Source organism: Hemiscyllium ocellatum, chromosome 3 (assembly GCF_020745735.1).
Source record: "Hemiscyllium ocellatum isolate sHemOce1 chromosome 3, sHemOce1.pat.X.cur, whole genome shotgun sequence".
NCBI classification, from domain to species: Eukaryota; Metazoa; Chordata; class Chondrichthyes; order Orectolobiformes; family Hemiscylliidae; genus Hemiscyllium; species Hemiscyllium ocellatum.
The window spans coordinates 143,029,256-143,054,275 of NC_083403.1; the positions used below are offsets into that span (position 1 = coordinate 143,029,256).

Below are 25,020 nucleotides of genomic sequence, written 5' to 3' on the forward strand. Positions count from 1 at the left end.
TCGCCATACTATAGGAAGGATGTGGAAGCTTTAGAACGAGTGCAGAGGAGGTTTACCAGGATGTTGCCTGGAATGGTAGGAAAATCTTATGAGGAAAGGCTGAGGCACTTGGGGCTGTTCTCATTGGAGAAGAGAAGGTTTAGGGGAGATCTGATAGAAGTGTATAAGATGATTAGGGGTTTAGATAGGGTAGATACTAAGAACCTTTTACCGATGATGGAGTCAGGTGTTACTAGGGGACATAGCTTTAAATTAAGGGGTGGTAGGTATAGGACAGATGTTAGGGGTAGATTCTTCACACAGCGGGTTGTGAGTTCATGGAATGCCCTGCCCGTATCAGTGGTGAACTCTCCTTCTTTATGTTCATTTAAGCGGGCATTGGATAGGCATTTGGAAGTTATTGGGCTAGTATAGGTTAGGTAGGACTCGGTCGGCGCAACATCGAGGGCCGAAGGGCCTGTACTGCGCTGTATCCTTCTATGTTCTATGTTCTATGTTCTATGTATCTGGTTTGCTCATTCAGCAAGATTACCACTCACCATCCTCCCTCTGTTGTTTTTAGCAACCACTGCAATTTGATGGCTGTGGGGTGAGTTTCCATGAAGATTGGAAATACCAACAATGAAAGGGACCTGAGAACTGCCAGCTACAGTGGGTAGCTAGGTATCAACACTGCTCAGGGGACAGGAACATCAGTACAGTTTCCCCACTAACCCTGCTCCAACTGGTCTAATGTGGGAGCTGCCTCCCTCCAATGATCTCCAGACCCCTATAGGTTAGGTTGATATAGAGACATAGGGGAGAGGTGTGGGAGGAGGCCATTCGATTCTTTGAGCCTGCTGCACCATTCAGTATGATCCTGGTTGATCATCGAGCTCAGTTCCCTAATCCCACCCTCCCCCATATCCCATGATCCCACATCTACTTCCTTCTGGAAATATAATGTTTTGACCTCGAGAACTTTCTATGGTCATGAATTCCACAGGCTCCCACTCTCTGGGTGAAGACATTTCTCCTCACCTCAGGTCTAAAACGTTATCCTTAACCATTATCCTTAAACTATGATCCCTCGTTCTGCACACCCCAGTTCATGACTATCCTTCCTGCATCTAACCTGTCCAGTCATATTGGAAGTTTACAGTTTTCTCTGAGATTGTCCCTCCCATATTCTTCTAAACTCCAGTGAATATTGTTTTAACTGACCTAATCTTACCTCAGGTGACTCCTTGCACCACAATCTAATTAATCAATTCCAAATGCCTGCTACTTCCACAATCTGATCTCCAGGTGATCATTTTCTCTGCCCTGTGTTCTGATCTCCAAAGGCAGCCCATTGCAAGAAAGCAGTAACTCCAGAATGAGCCGTTACACACATAGTAATACTTCAAGAATCCTTAGATTCAGGGAAAATCCCAGCAAATGGGAAAACTGCCAATGTAACAACTTTATTCCAAAAGGGAGGGAGACAAAAAAAAATAACTATATACCACTAAACTTAACATCTGTCACTGGGAAAATGCTAGAGTCCACTGTCATAGCAGAGCCTTTAGAAATACATAGTATCATCAAGCAGAATCAGCACGGCTTCATGAAGAGAAAATCATGACAAAAGCATTTATTAGAATTCTTTGAGGAGGTAAGAAGCAATTTAGATAAAGGGGAACCAGGAGATGTAATATATTTCTAAAGGGTCTTTGATAAAGTACCACTCATATGGCTCCTTAATAAGAATCCATGATACTGGGAGTTACATGTTAACATGGATAGTTGATTAGCTAGCTAACAGGTGACGGAGAGTTGGGATAAATGGGACATTTTCAGGACCGCTGGGGTCAGTGCTGGAGCCACAATTATTTTCAAGGCATATTGACATGGATGAGGGAAGTGAAGGTACTATCACCAACTTTGGAGATGACACAAAAATAACTGAAAATGCAAGTCATGAAAAGAGTGCATAGAGGGGTTACAGACAGCTTATGTGAATGGACAGAAACTTGATAGATGGAATATGATGTTGGAAATGTGAAGTTATGCAATTTGGCATGAAGAATACAAAAAAAGCTGAATTTTATTCAAATTAGGAATGATTGGTGAAAGCTGCAGAATGGGAATTTGGGGGTTTCTTGTCAAAACAAACTGCAAGTTCAGAGGGTAACAGCAAAGCCAAGTGGACTGTTGACCTTTATTGCAAAGGGAATGGAAATACAAATAGTGAGGTCTATATCAGGCCACAGTCGGAATACTGTGAACAGTTTTAGTCCCCGTTTCTGTGGAAACCTGTACTGGTAATGGAGGCAGTCCCGAGGAAGGTCCACTGGGTTGATTCTGGGTCTGGACAGACATTCTCAAGAGAAGAGGTTGAGTAGGTTGGGCTTGTACTCATGAGCACAGACTTTATTGAAACATAAAGTGACTCTAAGCAGCTTGACATGCAGGGAGGTTCTTTCCCCTTGGGGGAGAGTCTAGAGCCACAGGGTACAAGCTCAGAGAAAGGGGGTCACCCATTTAGGACAGAGGTAAGAAGTATTAATTTCTCTCAGAGGGTAGTGAATCTATGGAATTCTTTACCACTGCGGGCTGTTGAGGCTGGGTTGCTTAGCATATTTCAAGGCTGAGACTGACTTTTAATCAGCTATGACCTAATCGAAACGCAGAGAAATTGTCCTAGCCCAGAATGGTTCAACTTGATTTTCAAACATGTTTAGAAGGATTGACAATGACAATCATGTTCATAGCTGGCACACACCCATCATGTATGTTCAAACTGTGAAGCAGTGTCTTGTTGCTAAGAAATAGGGGCCCAGGTTGAGGCAGAGAATGATTTCCTTCGGTAACAATCTTGGACTTTGAGATTAATTGCTGTTTGAATTTTCCATTGCGAGGTCGACGTGCCATGTATTTGTTGCCAAAAACAGTGATGGCATAATCTTGGTTTTAATTCCAGTAACTCTTTCAACTCACATTCCCGAAACTGGGCAGGTCAGGTATAAGCTGGCGGAAAATGGAATATGTAAGTGGAAATTCAAACCTCGGTTTTCAGCTCCTCTACTCCAGTCCTTTCTGACTTCCACCACAAAAAAAACAGGTCTTGGAGGATTTATATTTGCAGCAGATAAACTCAAGGCTCACTTCACATAAAAGAATGAGAAAACATTCACTGAAGTTCAAGTAGTAACTATGTAATTATTATGTAGTATGCAAACAGCAGTTACTCAAATCTCCGTTAATATTATTGAGGAGGGCTGACTCCATTTTCTCTGTGGTTTACAGGATAGTATTAGCAATCTTTATTAATGTGTTTAATGATATAGCTGCAGATATTTCCTATTCATCCTGCACACAAATTGTGTAAGACTGCTTTGTCACATTTAAAAATCACACAACACCAGGTTATAGTCCAACAGGTTTAATTGGAAGCACTAGCTTTCGGAGCGCTGCTCCTTCATCAGGTGGTTGTGGAGGACACAATTGTAAGACAGAATTTATAGCAAAAGTTTACAGTGTGATGTAACTGAAATGATACATTGAAAAATACCTTGATTGTTTGTTCAGTCTCTCATCTGTTAGAACGACCATTTTGTTCACATGTAAATCAAAAACCTTTTTTAAAACTTATATTCTCAGGTTAACTGTAACAATTGGTGTAAACACATTATCTGGGCTGACACCAATTGTTAAAGTTAACCTGAGAATATAACTTTTAAAAAATGTTTGTGATTTACATATGAACAAAGTGAAGCTATCATGGTCATTCTAACAGATGAGAGACTTAACAAACAATCAAGGCATTTTTCAATGTATCATTTCAGTTACATCACACTGTAAACTTTTGTTATAAATTCTGTCTTACAATTGTATCCTCCACAACCACCTGATGAAGGAGCAGCGCTCCGAAAGCTAGTGCTTCCAATTAAACCTGTTGGACTATTAACTTGTGATTTTTAACTTGGTTCAAAGAAGTCATCCAAATTCATGGACCAGATTTGGAGGACCCAATTTGCGGTGCTAGAAGGTGGGCAGGAGATAAAAAATATAATGGCCGTATATGTTGTATCTACTTTTCCAGCAATGTTCACTAAAAAAGAGGAAGTAGGCTGGAACCGCTCATTCAGAAGTTGCCAGCATCATTCTGGAAAAGCTTCTTCAATTTTCATCAAAGAGTCTCCATTTTGCAAACCTTTGTAAACACATCTGGTCAGGAGTGACGTGAACCTTGGACTGGGGGTGGGAAGAGTCCAAATTGTGAGTAAAATGGCATGCCCTTTACAGTTCATTGTGAAATGTCATAGCCCATAGTATATCCTTTTGCTAGAATATTGACAGCACTGTGATTGGAAAAAGTAAGTGACCAGGAAATAATGTGATTGCCGGACTGTGAATTCTGACAAATGGGAAGTTGTAAAATGGAAGAACAGCTCTTCAGGTGTAGAAAAGTCATCAACTCCTTTGGAGCAGATAAGCACACGGGATAAAATGTTTTTCTGAATTGTAAAATATTGAAAGATTTGTTCAATGTGAGATCACGGTGGCACAGTGGTTAGTACTGCTGCCTCACAGCGCCAGAGACGTGGGTTCAATTCTCACCTCAGGCAACTGGCTGTGTGGAGTTTGCACATTCTCCCCGTGTCTGCGTGGGTTTCCTCTGGGTGCTCTGGTTTCCTCCCACAGTCCAAAAATGTGCAGGTTAGCTGAATTGGTCATGCTAAATTGCCCGTAGTGTTAGGTGAAGGGGTAAATGTAGGGCAATGGGTCTGGGTGGGTTGCTCTTCAGACGGTTGGTGTGGACTTGTTGGGCCGAAGGGCCTGATTCCACACTGTAAGCAATCTAACCAATATCTAGCAGTTTAAGTTTTTCCCATTGCATTTATTCATCCTTCAAATAGCATCTTAGCCATCTGTTTGGCTATTTGAAGTCTTTGGCATTTAGCTGTCTTCAAAAGCACTAATAAATTTTGTTCTGTAGGGACTGTTTACACAGCTGTGCTGGAAAATGTAGGTTTGATGTTTTGGCTGTAATACAAACCATTAATGTATTTTAGACTGCAATTCTTTTTTTTAATATAGCATTTTCAGGAGACTGCAGGTTTGGTGATTTTGAAAGATTCATGAGCGAACATGATAATGTTTTTCAAATGCCTTTTCAAGTGGTGTTTGTTTATTCTGACAGATTTATGAGCTTTTCAAAGACTTCCAAATGCTACTTTTGGTTTCATAATTTCTGCCTATAAAGTGGATGCTGGATGTGAAGGTTGCAGGGAGAGTGGAGAGAGGATGAAGGGGATAAGGGTAAAAGAGCATACAGGTAAAGAGACTGTAAAGTGATAAAGGAATGAATGAAGGCACGAGGATGAGCAGAGCTTTAAACAAATCTCCTGATCTGAGTTGATGTACCCTCCTGTGAATGGAAGTAGGCCTTTCCACCTTGCAGTCTCAGATTCAGCCCAACTTTGTCTCCACCTCTGGTCACAGGCTTGACCCTAGGTCACCACACCTCTGCTAGTGGAAGTCCACCACAATCATTCACAAAGAGGTCAGATTACAATGCCACAGAAATCCCTGGTATCTAATTCTCACCTCCATGATGAGAATCCTAGCCAATGTGCACAAGGTGGGGCTTTAAATGTTATCACTCTTTTGTATGAGGCAGTTCTGCAGAGGTCAGAACTTGAATAGTTGCTTCATCCCTCTTCCAATTAAACTTCAGTGCGCAGCATCACTCCAGTTTCTGTTCTGCTACTTTTAGTTAATTCTGTCACCACTTACTTAGAGCTCAATCTGAATCTCACTCAGGAAACCAAAATACTCTTTACGGGAAATCACATTTTAGGTGATTTTAAAACAGATTTAATAATTTAATCTATAAGTTCTGTTACAGAAATCTTTCTGAGTCATCTCTTGTTTTGAGACCTCTTCCTCATTGTGTATTTCAATCATTGTTTTTAGATGGGGACAGGTGAAAGTATATCAGATATTTCTTGAGAATACAACAAAGACAATTAATATTCAGGATTTATTAGAAAGACGCACAATGGTGTAGAGGAAGATTTGTTCAACTGAATACAACCACAGATCCGTAGCCATTCACTATAAAGCATTTCAATGAATATCAGACACACCTCTGAATTCCTCAGGAAAAAGAACAAGATTGTCCTTTCAGAGTTTAATAATTATCCAATCTCTACAGACATGGTTTATCGAATCATGACCTCCTGTATGACAGCAGTATAACAGGATTGAGTGGATATTGTTCCCATATTAAAGAGACAGTTTTGATTGATCCTGCTTTCAGAGCATAATTCAAAATTAATTAACTTTTGCCACTTCCCTATGGTTACAATTTTGGAAGGGTAGCAGGCACAATAATTATCCAAAACCCACCTTTTAAAACAGATTTGCAGACCTATGAGGAAGGAGACAGCATCATCTGGATTGGTCCCAGTGACCCAGACTGGAATATACATGACAGTGAATGTCAGGCAAAAACAGGGTAAGGATTGGCTATTGTCCTTCTCCCGGCATGACACTGATTAATTTCAGTCAGTATGAATTGCCTTTCTCAGAGGCACGTGTATTACGGCCTTACCACATCATATCACACGACAGAATTCATCTGTCACATTTCAGAGCCTTTGCACTTATGATTCAGCATGCATTGCAATAACTGTCGCCTTTCAGCATATAGGAAACAAGAACAGGAATTAAAAATTGTTTTTCTCTACATAGATGCTGCCAGACTGATTGAATGTTTCCAGCACTTGCTGCTTCAATTCAGATTTCCCGTATCCATCGTATTGCATTTTTATTCAGGAATAAGAATGGTTACTTCAGGCTATCATGTCATCAGCTTTCATCAATCACACAAACCTGCTCTTTTATCAATTTAACACAGTTGACTTAATCTCCCAGTGAAATATTTTGCAAAGTTTCTTGCACTTTTCCAAAGCAATGTCAAGTCCAGCTGCAGATAATCAAGCCGGCCCTACCTCTGCACTTGTTGCCTTCCCTGGGATGACATATTTATGATCTCAGCACCTAAGGGAGTCTTCTGTTTCACAGACCGTTCAATCAATCCTACCTACACCTGACCTTTTAATTCTCAATAGTATATATAAATATATATTTGTTCAGGTTCTTTGAAGATGTTAATTGACACAATTTCAATTGGTTTGATTAAGGAGGATAAAATTCAGAAGCAATGTCAAGATGAAAGCTCTTACTATCTTGTCAATGTATTTTAAGTAAAATTGAGTTTCAAATGCCATTGAGAACTGCTTTTGAGTTAATGTTATTTGGACATCACTTCCTCCTGCCTTGGGATATGATGCAGTGACAGCACATCATTTGAACCCCTCAAAAAGGTTAATGGAGTTAGCCTAGTCTTCACAAACATGAAAAAGCTACCTGCAGTTCTGAAATGAGCTGTCTCTTTTCGTTGGACAGAAATCATTACTTCAATAATACTCGGTGACACTAATTCACCCTCTAGGATACTTAGGGTCATGATGACCTTTCAAAGGAAATTCTAATTATCCAGTTTTATGACAAACATCTGTAAGCAGAGTAAGATAAGAAGTGTTGATAATGCCGTAAGTTACTGTGGACAGTAAGTATATCAAAGGGGCAGGGTCCAAAATGGATGTGGAGTGTTACTTTTCACTAGCTGAGGTCACACTGAAAGATATATTTGCAGACTGGAATCTCAAATTGATCATGTAGGTTTCTTCACTGCTCATCAAGAATTACCCCAAGTGTTAGACAAAGATGTGTTTGTAACTGGAACAACTTCTGATAGATATTTTTGGAGTGTCAATAACATAAAATGTGGCTACTTATCCAATGGTCAATTTTTCATTGAGTAAATGAATTGTACACTTGAACTGAAAAGGCCAATGGATAGAATTCTGTGGAGGATGCAGTAAACTGAGCTGGAAGGCTGGCCCAATCTCACAACTGGTTAGAGATGGGGCTGGATTTTGCTAGAAGCAGTCCTGTTAAGGATGGCACTGACTACAGGAGCTGCCATGTCAATCAAAGTGGCAGTGTCAGCAATGCCAGGGGAGATGAGCACTTTTCGTCCTGTGTCCTTGAAGATAGGTAGATGGGGGGGGGGGTGCCAGTCTCAAACTGGCAGAGTAAAAGTGGGAGGTGAGCAGTGTCTTACTGAGAACGGGGGTGTGAATGCTATGGGGATCAGTCACTGCCACCAGAGGACTCCTGCTCAGAAAGAAGACACCACCCATGTCCACTGGAAGATCACCATCATTTGCCTCAATAAAAGCAAACTACTGCAGGTGCTGGAAGTCTGAAATGAAACAGGAACTGCAGGAGGCTCTCAGCAGCATTGTCCCAGCTGGGTTCTGAAGAATAATCACGTCAGACTCAAAAACTTTAACTCTGTTTCTCTCTTCACGGTTACTGCTGGACCTGCAGAGTTCCCTGCTTTTATAACCATCATTTACACAGAGGCTTACCCATCCCGGGATGAGGGTCCTGGTGGGTGAACCTAGTTACCATATTCCTCTGGCGTTGCAGCCCTCCTCTCCACATTGCTGACCTTCCTTCATTTGCTTACCAACACATTTCTATCCATTATGTATTATGTTGGTCTGCATTCTAAAGTGCAGCAAGGGCAGTTCGCCAAGTTGATAATTTTTGTGAAAACTCTCCAAGTTTTTTTTATCTGGGCTCAACAATAGCTGCCATTAATGTAACATTTTTAACCAAAAGAGGCATTGCAAAGTATTTCACAGAGGCATAGTCACACATGCCAAGGCTACAGTTTATTCTTATTGTAATTAATGTTGCAGTAGGATAGTGACTAAAAGCTTAATAAACGTGGTGAGGTTTAAATTGACAATAGACAATAGGTGCAGGAGTAGGCCATTCTGCCCTTCGAGCCTGCACCACTATTCAATATGATCATGGCTGATCATCCTCAATCAGTATCCTGTTCCTGCCTTATCTCCATAACCCTTGATTCCACTATCCTTGAGACCTCTATCCAACACTTTCTTAAATGAAGCCAGAGACTGGGCTCCACTGCCCTCTGGGGCAGAGCATTCCACACACCCACCAGTCTCTGGGTGAAGAAGTTTCTCCTCATCTCTGTCCTAAATGGTCTACCCCGTATTTTTAAGCTGTGCCCTCTGGTTTGGGACTCATCCATCAGCGGAAACATGTTTCCTGCCTCCAGAGTGTCCAATCCTTTAATAATCTTATACGTCTCAATCAGAGCCCCTCTCAGTCTTCTAAACTCAAGGGTATACAAGTCCAGTTGCTCCAATCTTTTAACATAAGATAGTCCCGCCATTCCAGGAATTGACCTTGTGAACCTACGCTGCACTCCCTCAATAGCCAGAATGTCTTTTCTCATATTTGGAGACCAGAACTGCACACAATATTCCAGGTGCGGTCTCACCAGGGCCCGTACAGCTGCAGAAGAACCTCTTTGCTTCTATACTCAATCCCTCTTGTTATGAAGGCCAGCATGCTATTAGCTTTCTTCACTACCTGCTGTACCTGCATGCTTGCCTTCACTGACTGGTGTACAAGAACACCCAGATCACTTTGTACTGCTCCTTTACCTAACTTGACTCCATTTAGGTAGTAATCTGCCTTCCTGTTCTTGCCACCAGAGTGGATGACCATACATTTATCCACATTAAACTGCATCTGCCATGCATCTGTCCACTCACCTAACCTGTCCAGGTCACCCTGTAATCTACTAACATCCTCCTCACATTTCACCCTGCCACCCAGCTTAGTATCATCAACAAATTTGCTAATGTTATTACTAATACCATCTTCTATATCATTAATATATATTGTAAAAAGCTGCGGTCCCAGCACTGATCCCTGCGGTACCCCACTGGTCACCACCTGCCATTCCGAAAGGGAGCCGTTTATCACTGCTCTTTGTTTCCTGTCAGCCAACCAATTTTCAATCCAAGTTAGTACTTTGCCCCCAATACCATGCGCCCTAATTTTGCTCACTAAATTTAAAACAAAAACCCAGGTGAAGGGATTAAGGGGGTTGGGAATTGAAAGGTTGGGGTTGAGGGTATCCGGGCTTAGGGATGAGATTGCACGCAGTTGAAGACTGATCTGAAGGACTGGGTTGATATTTCTGTCAATGGAGACAGGCCTTTTAACTTGGGAATTAGCCTGCTTCTCTCTCCACCTCTGTCAATACCTTCTTTGGAAGGCCCCACTCCAGACCAAGTGATGACAATAACCTCTTTTAGCACGACTGAGGCAAATTCTCACTATCCACCTCCGTTGGGAAAATTCTGGTCCTGATGTTAAAAGGCAGTGTAATCATATGAAAGTCTTGAGTGTTGAGGCAGAGTTTTATTCATATTTGAGAAAAGCCCTCACTTCTGATTAACGTCATTAAGCTGAATTCTGTTTCTCTCTCTCCACAGATGCTGCCAGATTTGGCTGAGTATTTGCAGCATTTTCTGTTCCTATTTCAGATTTCTAGCATCCACAGCAGTTTTGCTGCTGTATTCATGTCCATGTCTGTGAATGACATGGCCAAGGTGAGGAAGTGGAGGATATCAAGGTCAAATTGTTCAATTAATCCAAATTTAATTCAAGACAAATATTTGTGAGATATAATTGGACATATTAGAATGTCAATGGAGGGCAGACAGCTGGTATCAACTCCCAGGGAACTGGATGAGAAAGGAAAGGCATTGGATGAGGATGGAATGATTTGGCAAATGATACCAAAGGGTGCAGTGAGGTTTCAGAAGCCAAGTAAGAGGAGAAGGACAGTGCCACATGGTCCCTGTGGGCATCATTTCTGATTTTGGCCAGTGTTGTTTTTGTGTTATAGTAGGGATGTAAACCAGGTTAGAGAGATTCAGACACAACAGTTACAGGAAAGAGTAACAGAAAGGGAGACAACATATTCAAGAACTTTACAAAGAAATGAATGTTAGTTTACAAAGGTAATGGATCAATACTGACTATTTTTAACGCAGAAAGAGATAGCTCCTGCTTTGAAAGGCCAGGGTTCAATGCTGGAAGAGGAACAGTCGTCTTTTAATGGCCATTGGTTTAAGGGGAACAGGATCAAAGAATTTGGAGGTGAATCTCAAAATTAAAATGAGATCAGAGAAGATGTGAATAAAGATAGAAGAGAAACTGATGAAAGATTCTGACTCTTCTTTCTGATAAATTAAAACAGGAAAAATTTCACTAGATATGGATGATCACGGATCTACAGCAATGCCTATTTCCCACATTAAACTTAATTTAGCAATGGATAGTCTAGTAGCAACGGGAACTAATGAAAACCAGCTTCTACACTCAGCATTCGATTAATATAATGCAAAACATTATCTTCAACAATGGAAACAACTGAAACTATGCTACTTAACTGTTTCATGCTGTGACTCACTCTACAATCTAGTTTTCCAGTGAAAGGAGCATCCAGTTTATTCAGCTGTCCTATAGTGATTCTGTGGCAGTTATGGCTCCTGCCCTGAAATGTTATCTTCCAATCTCCTCCTGTCTGAGATACCCCAATTACAATCCACTCTGAATTTGGAGTACACAATAAAGGAATAGAGTAAAGAAGTGATTCGCTGAAATGATACAATGCATTAGTCAGACCACCCCTGGAGTATTGTGGAAACATTTTGGTTCCCTTACTTGAGGAGGGATGTCGTTTTTTTCAGGCAGTTCAGAAGAGGTTCATCAGATTGATTCCAGCGACAAGAGGTTTGTCTGATGAAGAGAGATTGAGCAATTTAGCCCTTTACTGTCTGGAGTTTACAAGGTTGAGAGAGAACCTAATTGAGGGATATGATGCTAAAGGGGATTGACAGAGTAAACACAGAAAGGATACTAGGAGAAAGTGAGGACTGCAGATGTTGGAGATCAGAGCTGAAAATGTGTTGCTGGAAAAGCGCAGCAGGTCAGGCAGCATCCAAGGAGAAGGAGAATCGACGTTTCGGACATGAGCCCTTCTTGCTTTTCCAGCAAAACATTTTCAGCACAGAAAGGATACTTCCTCATATGGGGCTATCCCAAGTGAGAGATTAAAATTACAGGATGAGGGATAGCAGATTGAAATCAAGATACAGAGGAATTACTTCCTGTGAAGGGTTATGAAGCTGTGGCACTCACTGCCCCGGAGTGTGGTGGATGCTGGGACATTTAGTAAATTTAAGGAGAAGATTGACAGATTTTTAATAAGTATTGTGTTGAAGAGTTATGGAGAGTAGGCAGGAAAGTGGAGTTGAGGCCGAGATGAGATTGTAGTGGGCTGAATGGCCTCCTCCTGCTCCTAGCTCTTTGTTCTTACCTTATATTTCTGCAGGAAATTGTTGCCTTGCTCTTTCAATGGCTTTAATAACTTTCAAAAAAGGGAACATCTTTGCAACTTTGCCTTCCTCACTCTGAAATTCCACCAGCTCTTCCTGGCTGCTGTATTGACAAATCTCGAATCCCCGGTATCATTATGTAATGTTTCCTACCTGTACTTCGAGCTTTGAAGATCTGTCTATCTGCATCGCAACGCCTTCTCTAATCTTCCCCTCCATTATGACATGACCAGTTAAGATTCACTGTCCAAAGTTTAACATTTCTCATTTCTTTGTGTTGAATTGCACCTTTCACCTTTCTGTCCAATTTGTTAACCTCTTAGTCACTTGCTTTGTGGAAAAAAACCCTATAGTTTTACTTTTGCTTTGTTAGTGCCCTAGTCATGTTCTCAAGTGTTGAGCTCAAAGTCCAATTAAGAATTGTCAATATGTCAAAGACTTGCCTTATTTTATTGTAGAGAAGAAAGTGAGGACTGCAAATGCTGGAGATCAGAGCTGAAAAATGTGTTGCTGGAAAAGCGCAGCAGGTCAGGCAGCATCCAAGGAACAGGAGAATTGACGTTTCGGGCATAAGCCCTTCTTCAGGAATGAGGAGGGTGTGCCAAGCAGGTTAAGATTAAAGGTAGGGAGGACGGACTTGGGGGACGGGTGTTGGGAATGCGATAGGTGGAAGGAGGTTAAGGTGAGGGTGATAGACCGGAGAGGGGGTGGGGGTGAAGAGGTCGGGAAGAAGATTGCAGGTCAAGAAGGCGGTGCTGAGTCCGAGGGTTGGGAATGAGATAAGGTGGGGGGAGGGGAAATGAGGAAGATGGAGAAATCTGCACTCATCCCTTGTGGTTGGAGCGTTCCTAAGCAGAAGATGCGGCGCGTGTTGCCATGGTCTGACGATGGAGGAGGCCAAGGACCTGCATGTCCTCGGTGGAGTGGGAGGGGGAGTTAAAGTGTTGAGCCACGGGGCGGTTGGGTTGGTTGGTCCGGGTGTCCCAGCGGTGTTCTCTGAAACGTTCCGCAAGTAGGCGGCCTGTCTCCCCAATATAGAGGAGGCCACATCTGGTGCAGTGGATGCAGTAATGATGTGTGTGGAAGTGCAGGTGAATTTGTGGCGGATATGGAAGGATCCCTTGGGGCCTTGGAAGGAAGTAAGGGGGGAGGTGTGGGCGCAATTTTTTGCATTTCTTGTGGTTGCAGGGGAAGGTGCCAGGAGTGGAGGTTGGGTTGGTGAGGGGTGTGGACCTGTCGAGGGAGTCACGGAGGGAGTGGTCTTTCTGGAACGCTGATAGGGGAGGGGAGGGAAACATATCCTTATGGTGGGGTCTGTTTGGAGTTGGTGGAAATGACGAAGGATGATACGATGTATCTGGAGGTTGGTGGGGTGGTAGGTGAGGACCAGTGGGGTTCTGTCCTGGTGAAGATTGGAGGGGCGGGGTTCAAGGGCGGAGGAGCGGGATGTGGAGGAAATGCGGCGGAGAGCATCTGGGGAATTTGCGGTCTTTGAAGAAGGAGGCCATCTGGATGGTTCGGTATTGGAATTGGTTCTCCTGAGAGCAGATGCGGCGGAGGCAAAGGAATTGGGAATATGGGATGGCATTTTTACAGGGGGCGGATTGGGAGGAGGTGTAATCTAGGTAGCTGTGGGAGTCGGTCGGTTTGTAGTAAATGTCCGTGTGGAGTCAGTCGTCTGAGATCGAAATGGAGAGGTCTAGGAAGGGAAGGGAGAAGTCTGAGACGGTCCAGGTAAATTTGAGGTTGGGTGGAAGGTGTTAGTAAAGTTGATGAACTGTTCAACCTCCTCGTGGGAGCATGAGGCAGCGCCGATACAGTCATCGATGTAGCGGAGGAAAAGGTGGGGGGTGGTGCCAGTGTAGCTGCGGAAGATGGACTGTTCCACATATCCTACGAAGAGACAGGCATAGCTGGGGCCCATGCGGGTGCCCATGGCAACTCCTTTGGTTTGGAGGAAGTGGGAGGATTGGAAAGAGAAGTTGTTCAGAGTGAGGACCAGTTCAGTCAGTTGAAGGAGGGTGTCAGTGGAAGGGTACTGGTTGGTTCGGCAGGAAAGGAAGAAGCGGAGGGCTTTGAGGCCTTCATGATGGGGGATGGAGGAGGTGTATAGGGACTGGATGTCCATCGTGAAAATAAGGCGTTGGGGACCGGGGAAGCAAAAATCATGGAGGAGGTGGAGGGCATGGGTGGTGTCCCGAACGTAGGTGGGGAGTTCTTGGACTAAGGGGGACAGGACTGTGTCGAGGTATGCAGAGATGAGTTCGGGGGAGCAGGAGCAGGCTGAGTCGATGGGTCGGCTGGGGTCGTCAGGTTTATGGAATTTGGGCAGGAGATAGAACAACAAGAGAGGCGCGGTGGTAGTTTGGCGCACGGATCTTTACATTGCTGAGGCTAAATGGCAGCTCGCGGACACCTCCTCCTACTGCCCCCTTGACTATGACCCCACCTCCCACCACCAAACCATCATCTCCCAGACCATCCATAACCTCATCACCTCAGGAGATCTCCCATCTACCGCCTCCAACCTCATAGTCCCACAACCCCGCACTGCTCGGACCAGTGAGTCCTGGAGCAGTGAGTCCTGGAGCAGTGAGTCTCGGACCAGTGAGTCCTGGAGCAGTGAGTCCTGGAGCAGTGAGTCCTGGAGCAGTGAGACCCGGAGCAGTGAGTCCCGGAGCAGTGAGTCCTGGAGCAGCGAGTCCCGGAGCAGCGAGTCCCGGAGCAGCGAGACCCGGAGCAGTGAGTCCCGGAGCAGTGAGTCCCGGAGCAGTGAGTCCTGGAGCAGTGAGTCCCGGAGCAGCGAGTCCCGGAGCAGTGAGTCCTGGAGCAGTGAGTCCCGGAGCAGGGAGTCCCGGAGCAGCGAGTCCCGGAGCAGTGAGTCCTGGAGCAGCGAGACCCGGACCAGCGAGTCCCGGACCAGCGAGTCCCAGAGCAGTGAGTCCTGAAGCAGTGAAACCCAAAGCAGTGAGTCCCGGAGCAGTGAGTCCCGGAGCAGCGAGTCCCGGAGCAGTGAGTCCCGGAGCAGTGAGACCCGGAGCAGTGAGTCCCGGAGCAGTGAGTCCCGGAGCAGTGAGACCCGGACCAGCAAGTCCTGGAGCAGTGAGACCCGGAGCAGTGAGACCCGGAGCAGTGAGTCCCGGAGCAGTGAGTCCCGGAGCAGTGAGTCCCGGAGCAGTGAGACCCGGACCAGCAAGTCCTGGAGCAGTGAGTCCCGGAGCAGCGAGACCCGGAGCAGTGAGTCCTGGAGCAGTGAGTCCCGGAGCAGTGAGACCCGGAGCAGTGAGTCCCGGAGCAGTGAGTCCCGGAGCAGTGAGTCCCGGACCAGCGAGTCCCGGAGCAGCGAGTCCCGGAGCAGCGAGTCCCGGAGCAGTGAATCCCGGAGCAGTGAGACCCGGAGCAGTGAATCCCGGAGCAGTGAGTCCTGGAGCAGTGAGTCCTGGAGCAGTGAGTCCCGGAGCAGTGAGTCCCGGACCAGCGAGTCCCGGACCAGCGAGTCCTGGAGCAGTGAGTCCCGGAGCGGTGAATCCCGGAGCAGTGAGTCCCGGAGCAGTGAGTCCCGGAGCAGTGAGTCCCGGAGCAGTGAGACCCGGAGCAGTGAGTCCCGGACCAGCGAGTCCTGGAGCAGTGAGTCCCGGAGCAGCGAGTCCCGGACCAGCGAGTCCTGGAGCAGTGAGTCCTGGAGCAGTGAGACCCGGAGCAGTGAGTCCCGGAGCAGTGAGTCCCGGAGCAGTGAGTCCCGGAGCAGTGAGTCCTGGAGCAGTGAGTCCTGGAGCAGTGAGTCCCGGAGCAGCGAGTCCCGGAGCAGTGAGTCCTGGAGCAGTGAGTCCTGGAGCAGCGAGTCCCGGAGCAGTGAGTCCCAGAGCAGTGAGTCCCGGAGCAGCGAATCCTGGAGCGGTGAGTCCTGGAGCAGCGAGTCCTGGAGCAGTGAGACCCGGAGCAGCGAATCCCGGAGCAGTGAGTCCTGGAGCAGTGAGTCCCGGAGCAGCGAATCCTGGAGCGGTGAGTCCTGGAGCAGCGAGTCCTGGAGCGGTGAGTCCCGGAGCAGGGAGTCCCGGAGCAGTGAGTCCCGGAGCAGTGAGTCCCGGAGCAGTGAGACCCGGAGCAGTGAGTCCCGGAGCAGTGAGACCCGGACCAGCAAGTCCTGGAGCAGTGAGACCCGGAGCAGTGAGTCTCGGAGCAGTGAGTCCTGGAGCAGTGAGTCCCGGAGCAGTGAGTCTCGGAGCAGTGAGTCCTGGAGCAGTGAGACCCGGAGCAGTGAGTCCTGGAGCAGCGAGTCCTGGAGCAGTGAGTCCCGGAGCAGGGAGTCCCGGAGCAGTGAGTCCCGGAGCAGTGAGTCTCGGAACAGTGAGTCCCGGAGCAGTGAGTCCCGGAGCAGTGAGTCCTGGAGCAGTGAGACCCGGAGCAGTGAGTCCCGGAGCAGTGAGTCCCAGAGCAGTGAGTCCCGGAGCAGCGAATCCTGGAGCGGTGAGTCCTGGAGCAGCGAGTCCTGGAGCAGTGAGACCCGGAGCAGCGAATCCCGGAGCAGTGAGTCCTGGAGCAGTGAGTCCCGGAGCAGCGAATCCTGGAGCGGTGAGTCCTGGAGCAGTGAGTCCCGGAGCAGCGAGTCCCGGAGCAGTGAGTCCTGGAGCAGTGAGTCCCGGAGCAGCGAATCCTGGAGCAGTGAGTCCCGGAGCAGTGAGTCCCGGAGCAGTGAGTCCCGGAGCAGTGAGTCCCGGAGCAGTGAGTCTCGGAACAGTGAGTCCCGGAGCAGTGAGTCCTGGAGCAGTGAGTCCTGGAGCAGTGAGTCCCGGAGCAGTGAGTCCCGGAGCAGTGAGTCTCGGAACAGTGAGTCCCGGAGCAGTGAGTCCTGGAGCAGTGAGTCCCGGAGCAGTGAGTCCCGGAGCAGTGAGTCCCGGAGCAGCGAGTCCCGGAGCAGTGAGTCCCGGAGCAGTGAGTCTCGGAACAGTGAGTCCCGGAGCAGTGAGTCCTGGAGCAGTGAGTCCCGGAGCAGTGAGTCCTGAAGCAGTGAGTCCCGGAGCAGTGAGTCCCGGAGCAGTGAGACCCGGAGCAGTGAGACCTGGAGCAGCGAGTCCCGGAGCAGTGAGACCCGGAGCAGTGAGTCCCGGAGCAGCGAGTCCCGGAGCAGCGAGTCCTGGAGCAGTGAATCCCGGAGCAGTGAGACCCGGAGCAGTGAGTCCCGGAGCAGTGAATCCCGGAGCAGTGAGACCCGGAGCAGCGAGTCCCGGAGCAGTGAGTCCTGGAGCAGCGAGTCCCGGAGCAGCGAGTCCCGGAGCAGTGAGTCCTGGAGCAGCGAGTCCCGGAGCAGTGAGTCCTGGAGCAGTGAGACCCGGAGCAGTGAGTCCCGGAGCAGCGAATCCTGGAGCAGTGAGTCCTGGAGCAGTGAGACCCGGAGCAGCGAGTCCCGGAGCAGTGAGTCCTGGAGCAGTGAGTCCCGGAGCAGTGAGTCCCGGAGCAGTGAGTCCTGGAGCAGTGAGTCCCGGAGCAGCGAATCCTGGAGCGGTGAGTCCTGGAGCAGCGAGTCCTGGAGCAGTGAGACCCGGAGCAGCGAGTCCCGGAGCAGTGAGTCCCGGAGCAGTGAGTCCCGGAGCAGCGAGTCCCGGAGCAGTGAGTCCCGGAGCGGTGAGTCCTGGAGCGGTGAGTCCCGGAGCAGCGAGTCCCGGAGCAGGGAGTCCCGGAGCAGTGAGTCCCGGAGCAGCGAGTCCCGGAGCAGTGAGTCCTGGAGCAGTGAGTCCCGGAGCAGTGAGTCCCGGAGCAGCGAGTCCCGGAGCAGTGAGTCCCGGAGCAGTGAGACCCGGAGCAGTGAGACCCGGAGCAGTGAGTCCCGGAGCAGTGAGTCCCGGAGCAGTGAGTCCCGGAGCAGTGAGACCCGGAGCAGTGAGTCCTGGAGCAGTGAGTCCTGGAGCAGTGAGTCCCGGAGCAGTGAGTCCTGGCGCGGTGAATCCCGGAGCAGTGAGTCCTGGCGCGGTGAATCCCGGAGCAGTGAGTCCTGGCGCGGTGAATCCCGGAGCAGTGAGACCTGGAGCGGTGAGTCCTGGCGCGGTGAATCCCGGAGCAGTGAGTCCTGGCGCGGTGAATCCCGGAGCAGTGAGTCCTGGCGCGGTGAATCCCGGAGCAGTGAGTCCTGGCGCGGTGAATCCCGGAGCAGTGAGTCCTGGCGCGGTGAATCCCGGAGCAGCGTGAGGGTAGCAAGTCCCAGGCGGAGACTAGAGAAGGGGAGGCAGTCCTGGAACTTACCTTGGAGCAGCTGAGTGCCAATTTGGAATGACCTGGAGGCTTCGAGTGGAATGGGGATGGCTGTTAGACTGGAGTCTGGTGTGGGCAGGAGGGTCAGACCATAGGCAGAGGCCCTACACTGAGCTGCTACACTGTAATGTCTATTTGAAATGCCCTACCTTACTGTAATGTCAATCCTTTAATGGTGTCTTATTTCTAAATCAGTTCTAAACTCTGTAAAGTAATGCAACTACTTATATTCCTCTGTTGTATCCAAGTCTTGTACCGAGGTGCTTGTACCTAAGATAGTGCCATAAGAGTTAGACATTGTTAATACTTTCACTGTATTTCCACAATGCAGTACATGTGATATTAAAAGGATATTCTAATCTAACCAGCCTTTATCCATCAGGACTCTCCCGAGTTCCAGAGTACACTGAGTTCACTGCAACATGACATCACGTTAAATACCAAGTACATAACAACCCCCAAGAAAACGTCTCAACAAATGTTGAAGATTTGCGGAACCAGATCAGCCATGACCTTATTGAATGGTGGAGTAGGTTCGATGGGCCAAAGGGCCTTGTACGTGCTATATTCTCATGGTGCAATGAAATCAGAACAGTTTACAATCTTTTCTGCTCTTTTGTTACCATTCCTTATTTAAATAGCCAGTGTCCCGCGGCTAGCTACTTTAAGAAGTTGCAGGATCTCTGGCTTTGGTTTCGAATTCGAACTTTAGTCACAGTTCACAGCTAGTTCCCATATTCTGTCCACCTGAAAACCAGGACAATGAAAACAAGGCCTCGATCCTTGTGCTTCCTTTGTCTCTTAGTTTCAAACTGGTAAATAAAAGATCTAGAATTGTAACAAATTAAAAAGCAATAATCTGTGCAGCCATTACAGGACTAAGTCAGAGCAATTCACAGATTTATATTCTGTTGATTAGATTCAAGTCATGTTTACAAAACAGTGAGGGCAAGGTGCAAAGGGCTAAACCATGGAGGTATAAAATACAGATTACACGGCCATGTGTCCTCCTGCTCTGCCTTTCCCCCTCCATTTTCTTGTTACATTAATAAGAAACATCTAAAGAGGTATGGGGAAACTACACCTAATGTTCATCTCCAAAGTGCTAATGTCATCTTTGAGCAAAGAAAATCTGCTAGTAACGAGTATTATTAAAAAAACTCCACGTTTTCGATTAATGTTGGACTTCAACTAGGCTTACACCAGAATGCATTACACTATCATACAATAGTGGCAACCACATGAATAACTTGATATCTTTTAGCTAAGAACATTGTAGTAACCCTCTATCGTGGGATCAATGTACCCTCAATTACAGATCCTGAATGTTCGTTGTAAACAGGACTCACTGACATCAACCTTTTCCATCACATTAGGATACACAAAAACTCTGCACAAACACCAAAAATGCCCACAGTCAATTAATTCAAAATTGGACATAAACTTGTCAACAGGAGTTGGAAGAAGGTGATTAAAAGATACAGCATCTTTTATTCAAGAGGATGCCTGATGTATCTGAACTGGCTTGATTGTGTCATTGCTTTGTAATGCCTGGTTACCTGTTATTTGATATTCAAGCACATGAGATATGAACACTGTCAACTTATAATGGGTTTATCTTAAACTTAGTGCAAGTTTCAAACTGCCATTTTCATCCTTTATTTGAATGTTAACCCCACTTTTAAATGAATGAGGATCTTGTTCTTCTCTTTATATAAGCCCAGTTGTTTTCATAACATTGACTGACCTCCTTCTTCCATTTTGCCAGCCACTCATCTCTCTTCCTTTTGCTGATGTAATAGGGATCACCGGCCTGGAACGTTATTCGCTGCATTGGTCTCTGACGCAGACTACTTTCCCATCCCGATTGGCCACGACGCCGGCCCCTCGTTCCCTGGTCAAAAAGAACACATATTGTTCACAACATTAATCTATTATACACCAGTTATTTACTTCTAACTTCAAGACCCAAGTTAACAATACTGAGCGAGAATGAGTTACTCTAAATGCTACCAACAGCTAAGCTGCTGGAGATGGAGGTGAAAGTTTGATCCAAATTACAGCTGGTCAGGGACAATTCTCCAGAGTATTGAGCTGGTCTGGAAAGGGTTATCCAACCAGTTTTGGTTCAAACGTTTGATTAAATGTGGAGTGTTTTAGGTTTTACTGAACACTGGCAGACAAAACTGAAAACAAAGTTAAATCTCTTTGAAATTAAAGAAAAATACATCTATGCACACGGAGGGGACAGTTTTGCAGTTTCATTTGGTCAATTAAACCCAGAACATGTTGTATTTACATTTTAGTGAATTTAACATCTATTCCTCCTGGTTAAATTCTGAAGCTTCTTATTCACACACAAATTGACTCTTAAATATACCTAGTGAAAGGTAGCCTGTGGCTTATCAATTAAACATATTTTGTTAGAATCCTTCCAGTGCAGTTTGAGACGAGTTGGCCTATCAACTCTGCACAAACCCTCAGAAAAGCATGGCCACGCTAACCCTGTAACCTCCATAACTCCACATTTCCCAAGACTAGTGCACCTACCCTGTACATCCCTGGACACTATGGACAATGAAGCATTGCCAATCCACCCTAGCCTGCACATCTTTGAATTGTGGGAGGAAAGTGGAGCACTCAGCGTAGGACAATATTTGTAGTTATTAAGTAACAACAGTGACTGTTGATAATTGATGTATGAATGAAAAAAACCTCATAAATCACCTAATTGTTTTTTGATGCAGAGTGTGGTATAAATGAACCTGAAACATTGACGATACATATACCCGGCTTGTGGGACTTCTGATGAAATATGATGGCTTCATACAGAAGCTACACATGAATAAATTGTGAGCATGTGTATGGTCGTGTAATTCACATCTCTATTTAATAACAATGAACAAACCTTATCTAGATATAAATTAACAGGCTTGTCCCCGACATAATGTGAAACTTAGAGAATTTACTTTATAAGAAAAAGTGTGCTTGTGCATTGAACAGAATTCAAAATAATGTTTTAAATGCGTGTGATATGAATCCAGGGATTTCATTCACGGCAATTCGACCAAACTGTAATATTGTAAATAATGGGATGTTTACTGGATCCACTTTCATCTCCTCTGCCTGGAACCCTCCATGATGTAATGCAGCATTGAATGGACAGGGAGTGACATAAACATTCTGATGGAAAAGCTGTTGAGCAAAGTATCATGAAATAGGAAATAATGTTCCCCGAAAACTCACTCCCATGCACATTGAGACATTTATATCATACATAAGATAAAAGAAAGGATATTACCTCTATTTTTACTGATTCCTGTGTTGATGTGGTGTCTTCCTCAGATCCTAAAAAGAACAAAAAAACTCATTTAGGGTTCTGCTGCATGATATCACCCAACGTATGAGACCTCAATATGAAACACACAAAATAATAATACCTGGATTCTACCATAACTTTACAGGCAGTCTGATTATAATTACAAACAGTCTTGAAATGGTATGCAGTCCTTTATGTAGGGGGTGAATAACAGGCAGTTAGCTAAGTTCTGAGGTTGTCAAGAAATCTGTATTTCCCACTTAGTGAAATTCAGTTTTCCTGCAAATGAATGTGTGTGACCCACACAGCTGAGGTCTCATATTTCCTTTATAAACCACATATCTATGATATCGCCTTAAATTCTGTCATGGGGTTCAGGGTTAATGCTGGGAGCTGCTTTATCAATTCAAAATACATTTTTTCTTCTCTCCCACATTGGAATCACTCAGTTACAAATCCCACAACACCAGGTTATAGTCCAACAGGTTTAATTGGAAGCACTAGCTTTCGGAGCGACGCTCCTTCATCAGGTGGTGTTGTGTGATTTTTAACTTTGTACACCCCAGTCCATCACCGGCATCTCCAAATCATGGAATCCCTCAGTCAGTGAGCCAGAATGGATTACATTTCCAAAAGTTTCAAGTGGCCTCTGCTCCAACAAACTGGGGTTAGTTGCAAAGGAAGTTGACCTTTCAGCTGGAGGTGTCAGAAGTTATATGACAACTATGTTTGCACAATTACTTCCCTTCCCCACAATTCCAAATAATAAAAGGTAAGCCAACTGCCCTAAAAGAGCAAGCAGGTATTCAATGGAGAGAACGGTGGTATTGGGCAAAGAGTGGGTGAGAGCCCTGTGTTGCCTTTTTGGGAAGCTGGTCATGTTAATTGGATGGGAGTCTCATCCCTTTCAGAGCTGCTGACAAATCAGAGGAGGCAGTGGTTGCTTTCTGCACGATACCTAGCTGAGGCCTAGGATCTCCACGAACCCTGGAATGTAATGACAGGGATTGTGAGGTGGAGTTGGAGGGGAGAGGGGAGAGATGCCGAGGATTGGGGGTAACTCTCAGCAGACTCCTTCCTTCTTACTGCAGGCCCTCTTGATCAGGCAATGAGTGCTTGAAAGCAGGGGTCACACTGCCCACTTCCCCAGCGCCCGGGACCTATAACTGGCTACTCACATGGTGAGTCCACCAGCTGTAACTGGTGAAGCCCAGCAAGAGTGGGACAAAATCCTTGAGTGGACATCAATTAACCCCATCACAGACTGAGTGGCTGACAGCTTCCAGCCTGGCTAAATATCTGCTCCACACACCCTCCACATCAAACATACCACTGGGAGGCTACTACATTGGTCTCTGGAGCCAGTTAGCAGAGGTATATGAAGCTTTCCAGGAACATTTCTAACATCTAACTGATAAATGTGTAAAGAAATGAAAAGTAGTGACATGATAGCTTAGCACACTCAGAAGATCTCATACTTATGAAATAGTTTGTGGAAAATCCTTTTTTCTCCTTTGACAACAATGCATTACATTATCATGTCAACATAGACCACCACATTGTAAGGCAAGTACAAAGCAGACCAAGTGACTTCATTTCTTCCACAAACATTACAAGGCATTGTGTCATTGTCAAATGTGTTCGCAGCCAAGGATGTGATAATGGAGCTGAGATGAGTTACTGTGAAAGGAAGGGACTGCGAATCAATGATAAAACAAAACACTCAGATTTGTATGGCACCGTGAACATGCTTAGGATGGTACGGTGAGTCAGTGGTTAGCACGGCTGCCTCACAGCGCCAAAGATCCAGGTTCAATTCCACCCTTGAGCAGTTTGAACATTCTCCCCATGTCTGCATGGGTTTCCTCCAGGTGCTCTGGTTTCCTCCCACAGTCCAAAATGTGCAGGTGAGGTGGATTGGCCACGGGGAATACAGAGTTATAGGGAGAGGAATGAGGGAGTTGGGGGGGATTGTTGGTCTGGGGAGTTGGTGTGGACGTGATTGGCTGAATGGCCTATGTCCACACTGTGGGCATCCCGAATTGTGTTTGAGGTCCAGTTCCTCCAGGCACCTTTGGCAGTTGATGTGCAAACAGCAGGTGTTCTAAACAACAGTCAATGTGCTTTTGGGGGGTAGCTATGGTGGAGGGTCGTTGATCAGGACTTTAGCAGAGTGCTTTCACTTTCCTCTGATTCATGCTGTGGTATATTTTGTATCCATTTGAGCTTACAAATAAGACGGTGGATCAATATTTTATCTGAAAGATGGCAGTTCTGGCAATATCATACTTTCTCAGTAATGTGCTGCAATAGGACTTGAAGTTGTTCCCTTCGGACTGAGAAATGAGAGTGACCACTGAGCCAAATATGACACATTAGCTGGGTGAGACTCATTATCAACAAAACAGTACTGCCAGTCAGAGTTCCCCTTTGCTGTTCTTAAAACATCTGAACACAGTGCCTCAATCTTCAAAAGCATCTCAGAAATGTTCATAGCTTGGAAAATCCAAATCAACAAATAAAAAAATTTATATCAACAGATTCTGACTTCCTTAATTTGAAATGGGTGAGTTGTCAGGCAGTGATGCAAGTTAATTGCCTGCTACAGGGCTGAGTTCTCGCTGAATTAGCTGAATCCATTTAATAAAGAGGTACAGGAGAGCGATGAAGACATAAATTAACCTCAGAGAAACTGCATGGGGAAGGCTCCCTCACTGACTGTGAGGCAATCTTTATATAAATATGAGACATGAACAGCTTCAAGATTCTCTGTGACGTCTCCAAAGTGCCGAAGATAAGATTAGATTAGATTAGATTACTTACAGTGTGGAAACAGGCCCTTCGGCCCAACAAGTCCACACCGACCTGCCGAAGTGCAACCCACCCCCACACTTACCCCCTACCTAACACTACGGGCAATTTAGCATGGCCAATTCACCTGACCCGCACATCTTTGGACTGTGGGAGGAAACCGGAGCACCCGGAGGAAACCCATGCAGACACGGGGAGAAATTGCAAACTCCACACAGTCAGTCGCCTGAGGTGGGAATTGAACCCGGGTCTCTGGCGCTGTGAGGCAGCAATGCTAACCACTGTGCCACCATGCCGCCCCTTATAAAG

The 25,020-nt window shown here is 46.1% G+C and overlaps 1 protein-coding gene across 10 annotated transcripts in view; it reads right to left on the reverse strand.

Moving 5' to 3' along the window:
- dnmt3ab (DNA (cytosine-5-)-methyltransferase 3 alpha b) overlaps positions 1-25,020 on the reverse strand; it is a 608,585-nt gene that overhangs the window by 248,410 nt on the left and 335,155 nt on the right. For all 10 annotated transcript variants that reach the window (XM_060854172.1, XM_060854193.1, XM_060854182.1 and 7 more), the window contains 2 exons: positions 21,883-21,929; positions 20,329-20,475 (listed from right to left, as the gene is read on the reverse strand). In XM_060854172.1, the coding sequence (XP_060710155.1) occupies positions 20,329-20,475; positions 21,883-21,929 (194 nt within the window). The remainder of the gene's footprint in view (positions 1-20,328; positions 20,476-21,882; positions 21,930-25,020) is intronic.